The 12,353-nt window shown below is 47.9% G+C and overlaps 1 protein-coding gene across 2 annotated transcripts in view; it reads left to right on the top strand.

Annotated features, from left to right (window-relative positions):
* The window catches only part of LOC140156915 (integrin-linked kinase-associated serine/threonine phosphatase 2C-like), a 51,161-nt gene that overhangs the window by 19,977 nt on the left and 18,831 nt on the right, over positions 1 to 12,353 (top strand). For both annotated transcript variants that reach the window (XM_072179958.1, XM_072179957.1), the window contains exons 5-7: positions 332 to 532; positions 2,177 to 2,264; positions 4,159 to 4,280. In XM_072179958.1, the coding sequence (XP_072036059.1) occupies positions 332 to 532; positions 2,177 to 2,264; positions 4,159 to 4,280 (411 nt within the window). The remainder of the gene's footprint in view (positions 1 to 331; positions 533 to 2,176; positions 2,265 to 4,158; positions 4,281 to 12,353) is intronic.

Genomic DNA, 12,353 nt, shown 5'->3' with positions numbered 1-12,353 from the left:
CGAGTGCGTTGGCATGGTTGGATTCACTTCCGTGTTACTCACGCACAGTCGCACACGCTGGCGTACATCGCGCAGTGTACGCAAAAAATTGTCACGGTATTGAAAGCTGCGTTCATTCAATTCGAATTCCCACTATAAGTCTGACTTCTACTGTGCTGGTAGTGTATCAAGTGCAACATTTTCCAGTTCATAGAGACCCCCGCCCCGTCTTTTTCACCAAATCATGCTAATATTATGTAACATGATGCTTTCATTCCAAATTCAGTTCCCAAAGACCAAATCATTACATTACTTATGTTAATCATACCGTATGTTTTTTGTAATATTACAGACACAGAGTAGCCTATTACGCAGTCTTTGATGGTCACTGTGGATCAAAAGCATCTCAGCATGCAGCTAATGTCCTTCACAAGAAACTAATCAGTAAATTCCCCCGAGGAGAAGTCAGCCATTTTGACAAGGAGATGAAACGTTGCTTAATTGATACATTCAAACAAACTGATGATGAGTTTCTGAAGCAAGCCTCGGCCGTGTAAGTAGATCCTGCTAGAAACGATACCTTCCCAGAATCCTTTACAACATAATATATGACCTCATTTCATCAAATAACACTCCCATTACATATGTGACTGTACACAACGAATGAGCCGTAAATTCCTCCCCGGTCAATTTTGTTTTATTTTGTGTTTAGACAATATACATCATAAGCTTTAAAATTGTATATCATTTGACTTCAAACGATATCCAGAAGTGGGGTTATGGTTTGTTGAACTTTGCTCCTTCAACAAAATGGTAGCTTTTTTCGTTTCTACATGTGTCTCTTTTTCCACATTGCTGGCAATAAATATCAAACAGTCATAATTGGCGGTCATTTCAAATCATCCCCAAGTCAACGAGGTTCAAGAAAGTTCTCTCATTGTTAATTGTTGGTTATACATACCTATACAAAATACAATGCCTGGTAACCCACCACTTGAACAGGATTTAGCGAAAGCAAACAAAGACCAGAGCTATTAAAATTCTATAGCCATCTAAGGTAGAAGCTTATTATCCTCTTCAACAATAGGATTATTGATTTGTGTTTGATTATCAAATGAGATAGATGTCGCGCCAGCTTGAGGTTGAATACGACCTTCATGGACATTTTACACTGTAACTCAGAATACAATTTAGGACATTTACGGCTCATTCGTGCTGTACGGTCACATATGTACTTCAAGTCTTCAAGTTTCAAGAAAAGGGGCTTGGTTTGGACAATGTGCGCCTGTAGCGTGCAAAAAATGTGGTATTTGATATTATTTTGTTCCATGATCGCCTTGATCGGGGTGAATTTTGTTGGGAAACAGGCTGCTTTCCCCTTTGCTTTTCCTCTGCCTTCCCGATTTTCTCTTTCATTTTTTGTCAGAAGGGCACTTTTCTATTTTATTTTTGCATATTAAAGCCATAATGTGCAATTTTCATCAAATGTTAATATTGTTATTCTTTACCAAACATTATGAATTAATATTAGTAATAACTGTCCAGAAAGTTTCTGTCCATTTTAAACCAAAATAGTGAGGTACAATGAAAGAAAACCTGACTATCTTGACTGTTGAACATGGAGCTCTGTAGTAATTCAGAAATCGGGCCATTCCACTTAAATTCCACACAACACCTGTGGAAGATTTAGCTAAAGTCTTCCACAGAGGGAGTATGAGTTTTGAATACAATAGACAATTGGGTCCATTTTAAATACTCAATCCAGTTGTGTAAGATATAGGTAAAGCCATAACACAGAGGGAGTATGGGTTTCAAAATGGATAACCCTGACCAATTACATTTGAAAAACATACTCCCTCTATGGAAGATATTTCCAAAATCATCCACAGGGGTAGTGTGGATTTCAAGTGGAACAGCCCAATTGATCTGTTCTCCTACAAGCACAACAAATTTGGCTGATTCCAATTGGGTGTAAATTTGGACATTACAAATATGCCAAAAAATCAAGTTTGAAAAAAATCTCTGCAAAAGATTGTACATTATGGTTTTAACTGATACTCTGTATTGAGCTTTATGACAGCTGCAGCAATTATTAAAATTTGAATGCTTATAAATGATTACATAATTACTCAATAAAATATTTTTCAGAATGATTAAGTTTTTAAATTAAAAATTCACATTTTTCTTTTTTTTCTAGGAAGCCAGCATGGAAAGATGGATCCACAGCTGTTTGTGTGTTAGCAGTAGACAATACTCTCTACATTGCCAACTTAGGTGATAGCAAGGTTCTCTGATTTTTGAAAACTACATTGTTTGGCAAGACTATAGAATAAATGCTGGTATCTGAAGAGTTAAGGGTTGGGTGTGGATTATGGTTAGGTTTAAGGATTTGGGTTAGGTTTAGGTATTAGGATTCTAGTTAGGTTTGAGGATTAGAGTTAGGTTTAGGGATTAGGATTGCAGTTAGGGTTAGTTTTAGGGATTAGGATTACAGTTAGGTTTGGGGATTAGGGTTAGGTTTAGGGAATAGGATTGCAGTTGGGTTTGGAAATTAGGGTTAGGTTTAGGGATTAGGATTAGTTAGGTTTAGGGATTAGGGTTAGGTTTGAGGATTAGGATTAGGATGTTAAAGTTAGGTTTTAGGATTAGAGTTAAGTTTAGGGATAGGATTAGAGTTAAGTTTAGGGATAGGATTACAGTTAGGCTTGGAGATTAGGGTTAGGTTTGGGATAAGGATTGACCGAAAACACTCTGCGGGTCCACTTTTGAAATCACTTCATTGGCTGCCAATACGCCAAAGGATCATTTTCAAATTACTTTTGCTTGTATATAAATGTCTTCATAACCAAGGACCAACATATTTGTCAAATTGCTTATCATTGTATGTTCCTAAGAGACAACTCCGATCTTGCGATGATTATCTTCGTCTTGACTATCCCATGACTAGAGTCTTAGCTGGTGATAGAACTTTTACAGTTTTTGCATCAAAAGAATGGAATAAGCTACCTGTCTATATTAGACAATCTTCATCAACAAATGCATTCAAAAAGCGCTTAAAACTTATTTGTTCCCATAACATGTTCTTATTGATATTGTAATTTGTATTATTTTTAAGATGCACCTTCAAAATGTAGTTTTAAGTTGTAGTATTAAGGTATTTTAATTTGTAAGCGCTCTGAGCCTTATGGAAATGGCGCAAATGCTCTATGTATTGTTATTGTATTGTATTAGGTTTATGTATTAAGGTTAGGTTTGGGGATTAGGATTGGGGTGTTAAAGTTAGGTTTGGAGATTAGGGTTTGGTTTGGGGATTAGGATGTTAGAGTTAGGTATGGGGATTAGAGTTAAGTTTAGGGATAAGGATTACAGTTAGGTTTGGAGATTAGGGTTAGGTTTAGGGATTAGGATTAGTGAGGTTTAAGGATTAGGGTTAAGTTTTTGGGATTAGGATTGGGGTGTTAGAGTTAGGTTTGGGGATTAGGGTTAGGTTTGTGGATTAGGATTAGGGTGTTAGAGTTAGATGTGGGGATTAGGGTTAAGTTAAGGGGTTAGGATTACAGTTAGGTTTGGGGATTGAACAACCAGTCCAAAGTTAATGAGCAATTAAAGAGTTTCCAAAACAAGAGGAAACAAAAGGAAATAGTTCCTTTTTTTGGCTATATCTCAAAGTCAATATTTTCGAGTTCCGCCTGATTTTGCTTGATCGCACCACATGTTATGGCTTTCATCAAACCGCGAGACACCTTAAATGATGTAACTGAAGCAAGTTGCGTAATTGTTATATATTTATTTCGCACTGTTGAGCCAAATATTTGTTATTGAATTTTATACTAGCAAAAATGATTAATAAACATAGCTGAATGAAATAAAACTGGGATCAAGAAAATCCCTAGATGGAAAATCAACTGGAAACACCAAGATCTGCGCTGAAAATACATCTAGCGTCAGTTGCCAGTAGGAATCACTCATCATCAAGTGTTGACAAAGGCAACAGTGTTTGCTGAAACGTACACAAACTAAGTGCAATTTTTGGATCAGATACAACAAACTTTTGTTACCGAGTTTACTGTACCAATCCTTATGAATTTGTTCAATCATTGTAAGAGTAGTTTGAAAGCTAGAATGAATGTTCAAGCATTTAAATCATTTCTTTTTTTTTTATCTTTCAAACTTGTCCAGGCATCACTATGCAGGTATGATGAAGAGAAACAGAAGTACAATCTTATTCCATTGAGCAAAGAACATTCACCAAGTCTCTATGAAGAAAGGAGGAGAATACAAAAAGCTGGAGGCACAGTCAAGTTAGTATCATGTATGGGTGTGCGTGTTTGTATTTGTCTGTTTGTATGGGACTGTGTATGTAGGGGTGCATTGGTATTTGCCTGCAAACGAGGACACACACAAGATTACTCTAAACTACATACTTACCTGCAAACGAGGACAGTCCTTGGTCTCAAACTGCTGCAATAGACCTCAAATGCATGCTAAATGCATTTGAGCGATACTTGTTCAAAACTGCAGACCATGTGTATAGAAAATACAGTCAGCAGTTGATGGCTAAAATTCTGTTTCATATCATACACAAAAAATCTGCCATTTTAGTCCACGGTTAGGCGATGAAAACATGATACACACATCCGCAGTTAGATAACAATACACACTGTCCTCGGTTGGCGGCAAACACACACCGGGGTGTGTTTACGCTATGAAACACCACAAACGTGTCATTAAATCATGGCTACAGGGGACTGTTCTCAGTTGGGGAGGTCTGTCTGAATCTGCAATTGCATGCAAAATGCATTTGACAGCCACATACTCTATTTGGTATTAGATATACGGACCACATATTTATACATCATATACACACAAAAAATGACGGAAAAAGTTTTTGTTATGCGATCGAAACACGATTCAGATGTCTGCATTTACATAGCACTAAACTTGATCCATTAACAAGCAGTGGCGTGTGCAAAGGGGGGGGGGGCACATGCCCCACACCCCCCCTTCAGTCTTGTCAAAAATGCACCTAATCGGGAGAAAAATGGGGGATTAGCTATAACGGTGAGCGAAGCAAGCTGAAAATTTTTAGAACAGTCTGGGAAATCGAGACCTGTGCCCCCCGATTTTTGAAAACCTGCGCACGCTACTGTTAACAAGTAGGGGGGTGCTGAAGTGTTAGTGTGCATGTGGTCGAATCCAACCAAAAGTGTCCACGGGCCAAAAATAAAAGTCCGAAATAAACATGTCTCCACAATCTTTTCCTTTTGCCCATTGATTGATGACATATTGGCCTTATAGGAACCAAAAGTGCCAGACTCAGTACACGGTCGATCTTCCCGCTTCCGATGTTGATTAAGATACTTCTTGCATCGATCCCGAGATGCGGAAAAACCAATAGTCATTTTGTCCCACATAAATGAATAAATAACAAAAACCCCGATCCCCGGTGGACTCACCCAAAAGGTGACGCTCACACCATATGATCGTCCTTATCCTCCTTGGTCTCCGACTGACACAGACGTGCCTATCGATTGTTCATAGCACTGTGTATCAATTTCTCGACCAAAGGCGAGATATACGGTTGTAGTTTCACTCCTTAGGTAAAACCAAACCGGTATTGTTCGGGTGAGGATAGTTTTGACGGCATTTTCTGGCGAAAAAGTGACAAAAACGATCCAAAACTTAGCTACATATCGTGCCTCCGTTTGTATACGGGACACACGAGCAATTCAAAATGGCCGCTTCGTTGGCGCCATTCATTTTGTTTCCCACGTAAAACAACCATTGCAGCCTGTAAGTTACAATAGATGTTTGTACATACACATTGTATTTCATGTACGGTAGGTTATTGTTGCTATGTTAGGGTGATTACTCTATCGTTATGTCTTCATTACCGTCCGATAAGACGAGTTAATCAGATATTCATACGGTGGGGATTGGTAGGGACCCGTCTGACATTTTAGTAATAAAGTTAGCCAGTCCTTACTTTACCACTAACGTTAGCGACCAGCCTCCGTGCTCAGGTTTGCTTACTGGGCTTGAGTCGCGTGTTGGGGGGTAGTGCCCCCTCCCTTTCTCCTCGCTTCGCCTCGGCCCTGTCGGGCTTGCCCTTCCCTGGTGACGGAGCGGGACGCACATCCGCTCTGTTTCACCCACAGGGAGTGCTCACGATCTTCTAGATGTCTTTCTTTTGCTTAGGACTCTCCGAGTTCCAGCTTGACGATTGGGATAGGCTCCGTCATCGCCATAAGACGAAGAAGAAATCTACCAAGGGCACTGGTAAGGTCGATCGGTGGATTCTGCTGTGACAGCCCCTATGGGTCATGGCAGGTCTGCTTAAGGGGCTCCGGTCCCCGGACAAACAGGCGGTTCCTTCGGGACTGCTAAGCGCGTCAAAGGCTCAGCAGCCAGCGAAAGCACTGACTATACGTCGGAGCAAAGTAGCAGGCAGCAGAGCGGTAACCACCAGCGAAAACCCTAGCGGGTTTTGCAGCAGGAGGATACCAGTCGATCACGGTAGATTCTGCTGTGACAGCCCCTATGGGTCATGGCAGGTCTGCTTAAGGGGCTCGGTCCCCGGACAAGCAAGCGGTTCCTTCGGGACTGCTAAGCGCGTCCAAAGGCTCAGCAGCCAGCGAAAGCACTGACTATACGTCGGAGCAAAGTAGCAGGCAGCAGAGCGGTAACCACCAGCGAAAACCCTAGCGGGTTTTGTAGCAGGAGGATACCAGTCCTCTAGCGAAAATCCTCACGGGTTTTTAGCAGGAGGACACCCGTCTGTTGCAGGCATATCTACGGGCTCAAACAGCCACAGTAGTAGCCAGCGACGGGCAGCATGCAAGGGTACCCGGGCTTGCCTGGGTTGAACCCTAGCATGCATGGGTTCAGCAGAGACGATACCGCTGCTAACGCTGTGGGTGTAGTCTTAGCAGAACCAACTGGGGTTGTCACACGGCAGCGTTCCATGGCGGGACCGCCGAGTGATACCCTGGGCCCTAGAATAGCTGCTGGCTGTCCACAGGGACTGGCTGGCGATTATTCAGGGGTTGGGCTCGCAGTCTCTCACGGGACAGCGACCCAGGTGCATTCGGTGGCAGCTACAAAGACGAGCTACGGCTTGACTTCAGTGGTAGCCGCTATGCACCCGCCCATAGCTGCCGTGAGTGGTCCGCCACACACAGCGACCTTGGGCGAAGCTCTAGAGGGTACAGTAAGTAGCTTGAACAGCCTAGCTGATCAACAACCCACTTATGTCCTCGAGAGCCAGCGGAGCGTGGGTGATCCATTATCGTCAATGGGTCAATTACCTTCTCTTGATCGATCACTGTCAAATCAACAGGGCATAGCTCCATTGATTGACGCTGCCTATTCAGGTGGCGAGGTGATTGATCGGGGGTATGCACGCTCAGCTACCCGTGGTACTAGGCAAGCTCCCTCTAGCCAAGGGACAGCGGTATAGCGGGTACCCATACACACGGGCTTGATCCCCTTGCGGGGAACGCAGTGAGGCATGGGTACAGTGGTACACAGCCGGGAGCCCTCACGGGCACCTACGCTGGAACCACGCATACAGCGGTACACAGCCGGGAACCCTCACGGGTACCCATGCTAGTACCGCACCGGTACCACGCCAGCACACAGCTTGATCCCCCAAACAGGGAACGCAGTGGGGCGAGGGTACAGCGGTCCACAGTTGGGAACCCTCACGGGTACCCACGCTGATACCGCACCGGTACCGCAGCACCCGCCTTAGTCGCCACAGTCTCTGTGGCAACAAGGGGGGGGGGGAGGCGGTGCTGGTACTGCAGTACCATGGGGTTACCCTGGTGGCGGATCCTTTCAGGGTCAGCTGCCGGCTGGGTATGCCCGTGGTACCCGCCGCAGGGTGTTTCTTCCACGGCCTAGCACCGTGGCAAGTGTCGCCTAGCGATGGCCACGCAGTACCAACATCAGCTGTTGACCAGGCCAGCCGGCATGGGGCTAACCCAGATCTTGATCAGGGTAGGCCCCGTGCGGCTAGCGCTAGGACGACGGCTGCGATAGCATGCGGACCCAGTGGTGCCATGGCGGATACCTCAGGGTCTTGCGGGAGTACTCCCTCTTCTGCTGGCAGGTAGTCGGCGAGCCACACAGTGGTTATGCCTTCTTACCCGCTTTCAGATGCCCGTCCTCAGTTACCGTCATCATCGAGCATGATCACGGATACTGTGGGCGAGGAAAGGAGTCGGAAGCTGAGTCCGGTAGTGACATCACTACAATCTCCTTCCCCGCTGCCCCGCGAGGGGAGCAACAACACTGATCTTCCTCCGGACACCCCTAAGGGGGAGTCCATGGAGGAGGACCAGGGATCCTTTCAGTAGGATGCTCAGCTGCTGCTTCCTCACAGGGGACGCCTGCACTCTCATTCCCGGCAAACCTCACGGGTAGATATCGTGGGGCTGTCGAGCTCAGTAGAGCTATGGCGCCGCGTGCTTGCACGCTTCCTCTGCGTGTAACGCGGGAGGACCACGGACCTACCTGAGGGGATCCGAGGGGACCCAGATGTCGCAAGCGTATCACGCTCAGACAACATCTGAGCTCTTCCGCGAGGTGAGCCTATTAGCGGTGCTAACAGCTAGCCTCAACGAGAGCTCCATGGGCCTAGCCCATAGGGTGTCCACTCAGCGCCGGGGGGTGGGGCCTGCCACTCCAATCGCTCAACGCGATGGAAAGGCAGGGTCCTTTTTCTCTTTGGATGCTTCTGCGCTACGGTGGAGGACCGTGCAAAGAAGCTACCAACGGGCGCACTCTGAAGAAGTCGGAAACTGCCCTTACCATGGGTAGGAGCTCCGACTTCAGCAGGCCGTGCACCACCAACAGTACCCGAGCCCACTACCTCTGCAGCACCCATTTCTGGGAGGCGCAAGGGTAGCACAGGAACAGCTGGCAAGCCCGAAGAAGAGCAAGCGCTCTTCCAAGGGAAGCTAGGCAGAGCATTCCTGGGGGCTCAGCGGTTTTCCACAGGGGATCTCCCAGTGGACGACCGCTTATGGCGTTCACCCAGAGGTGGGAAGCCAGCGCTTTGAGCGCCTGGGTATGGTCAGTGGTGAGTGGGGGTTACAGACTGGCAACCCCGTCTCCCGACCTTCGTCTGGACAGTTCAGAGGTCCACAGTAGTGCCGTCAGACGGCCCCTAGCGTCGGGCACTACTGACAGGGATCACACAGCTTCTCACGAAGCGGGCGATTGTCCCGGTCTACCCCCGTTCTACGGGTGATCTTGGAGCCATTGGCTCCAAGGCAGACCGGCGACGGGAGCCCCATTCGGCACCCCAGGCTGTTGAACACATTCTTCAGGCCCAAGAGGTTCAGAATGGGGACTCTCGCCTCGGTGCTAGCCTGCCCCATCAGGGGCATGGGAACAGCATCGCTAGATCTCTCGGACGCCTATCTGCATATGCCAATCGCCTCTCAAGATCGGAGGCATCTGCGCTTCTAGGTACAGGATCAAAATTACCAGTTTTGATACCGCCATCCGCCTGTCCATCTCTCCCAGGGTGTTTAACACTCTTGGTCAGAGCGGTGGCAGCGTACCTGAAGCACAGGGGTGTCAACATCAGTTGCTACCTGGACGTTTGGCTCATATACGGACGCACTCCACTGAAGACTACGGGTCTCATGGGGTTGATAGTCCGTGGGTGCGGGACCCTGGATTTTTGATCAGCTCAAAAAGTCCAGCGTGGTCCCGACGCAGACACCACCATTTGTAGGGGCCCAGATCCCCCGCGCGGAGGGTTTCGCGGTGGTCTCACTCGGGCGGGTGACGAACATGGTGCGGTGTGCCTGACTCTTGGCCGAGTCTCGGGCAAAACCCGCTGTGGCATGGATGAAGGTGGTAGGCCTAATGGCCAGTATGGTAGACCTCGTACTGTACTGCCGCTTTCTACGTTAGGCTTACCCAACTACACCTTCTAGCCTGCTTGCAGGCCCAGTCGTCACCAATATCCCTCGCGGTTCCGTTGTCGGAGATCGCGCGAGAGGAACTCTGGTGGTGGACCCATCAGCCCAATTGACCCAGGGTGTCAGGTTTTCCTGCACCCCCGGTATGTCACGTAGTGACGACCATAGCGTCAAAAACGGGGCTGGGGGTCCACATCCACGAGAGACTCCGTCTCGGGCCTATGGGGGCCATAGAGACGGAGTTTCACATCAACCTCCCTCGCTTACGAGGAGGTGATCGTGGAATCACATACCGTTGTCCTGACGGATAACACAACCGTGGTAGCCTACCCCAACAGACAAGGGGACTCCGGGCCACCACGATTGAGCCTGCATGCACGACACCTGATAGGGTGGTGCAAGTTCAGGCAGATTACGATGAGAGCGATACACATCGCGGGCGTCACCAGCATCCTCGCGCACAATCTGTCACGAGGAAGGGTGTCGGGACCAGCAGAATGGTCCCTTGCATGCTCCGCAGGTCGCTCAGACGATCTTCAAGGGATGTACCACCCTCGAAAGATCTGTTCGCATCTCATCGCAATCATCCACTGCCGGTGTACTGCTCAAGGGTCGCGGACCCCAAGCATTCACCGTGGGCGCTCTGTCCATAGACTGGGGAGGATGACAGCTTATGCAGTCCCTCCGATCTCACTACTCATGAGGGTGGTGGCCAAGATCGGGTGGGAAGACTGCATTGTCATTCTGCTAGCGGCAAGGCAGCTGGCACTCCCGAGTACCAGATCTACTCCGGATGCCCGGAGCGGAGGTACCAGTCTATCACTAGAGCACCTGCAGTTAGCTGCATGGCCCTTACCAGGGAGCGCGCAGCGGAGGGGTACTTTTCATCAGAAGCTGTTTTTCTCATCGCCGGGGCTAGACGGAAGTCTACCCTCCGTACGTATAGCCAGAGTCTGGCTCCATACTACGCTTGGTGCAATGAGACAAATAGCTCTCCCGCTAGAGCCTCTGTGCTGCTAGTTCCGCAGTTTCTGACAGAAAAGTTCCAAGCAAGACTTCAGCGGGCCACTGGGGCCAGCTATAAGTCAGCTGTCCTCTCCATTCACCGAGGTTTCGAGACGGGTCGACTATCATAGCCGATGGTTACCTTATTAGTCTACGCCTCGGCGGTATGTTCAACGAGTGTCTACCAAAAAGGAAAGTGATCCTCCTAAGGGATCCCAACACAGTCTTAGATTACTTTAAGGGTCACCCTTTTGACCTTCCGTCCAAAAGCGGCACGCTTAAATACGTAACTCTCAAGATGGCTTTCCGGTTTGGCGTTGGCTTCGGGACGGCGGTGCTGAGTTGCACACGGTCTCGAGGTTAGCTTCCGTGTTCACAAACACTGGAGCGACACTGTTTCAGCGCTCTGTTCTCGTGACTACTGAACGGGCGCGGTGCATACCGACATTCGTCCCTCTCCAATCCCCAGGGTTGGGCAAGGTTCGGCTGAAGCCAAAGATAGGCTGGGGTGTCCGATAAGGCGCTGCAGCACTATTTCTTCCGAACACAAGCCTTGCGAGGGTCTCACTGCCGCATTCATCACCCTTACAGAGCCTTTCGGTCCAGCCGCTGTCGCAATGGCTGGTCCAGGTGTTGGTGGGGTCCGGGATCGCGAAGGTTTCGCGTCCCACGACCCACTCGACCACGAGCTATCTCATCATCTTGGGTATACCGTTGGTTGTCCCTTGAAGAGATCTAGCAGGCGGTGTCCCGGAAGCCACCTTCGCCCTTCTCTACGATACTTCCGTTTACGTTAGTAATCAGAGACGGGCGGAGGTTTACCGGGACATTGTTCGGCGATCATAATACGGTGGTGTACGGGTACCAGGTTTTCAGACTATACAGAATACTCCGCATGGTAAGAACCCGTGCCGCTATTCTTAACCTCCACACTTATTAGTAAGGAGGTTTATGTCTGTGATCGCGGGTCTTTTTTTTTTTTTTTTTTTTTTTCCCGACCGTTGGGGGAAAATATTTTCTGACCTCGCGAACACCATCGTTACCCGCTCCCGATCCCTGATCAGATGCTGACCAATCTTGTACCTCCATCCGTCGGTTACTTGCTAGATCGATCTTTCAGATGTTGATGCAAGAAGTATCTTAATCAACATCGAAGCGGTAAGATCGACCGGTGTACTGAGTCTAGTCCCAAACAGAAATGTTTGGTAGACTCATAACCGGTGCGATCTTACCTTTCGATGTTGATTATCCCGACCCCGCCACCCCCTACAAGTTTGGTCCGAGTAGCGGATCCCACGTCGGATAAGGGACGATCATATGGTGTGACGTCACCTTTTGGGTGAGTCCACCGGGGATCGGGGTTTTTGTTATTTATTCATTTATGTGGGACAAAATGACTATTGGTTTTCCGCATCTCGGGATCGATGCAAG

This window comes from Amphiura filiformis, chromosome 7 (genome assembly GCF_039555335.1).
Source record: "Amphiura filiformis chromosome 7, Afil_fr2py, whole genome shotgun sequence".
NCBI lineage: Eukaryota > Metazoa > Echinodermata > Ophiuroidea > Amphilepidida > Amphiuridae > Amphiura > Amphiura filiformis.
The sequence above is the reverse complement of the archived record's forward strand: the minus strand, read 5'-3'. Positions and strand labels throughout refer to the sequence as shown.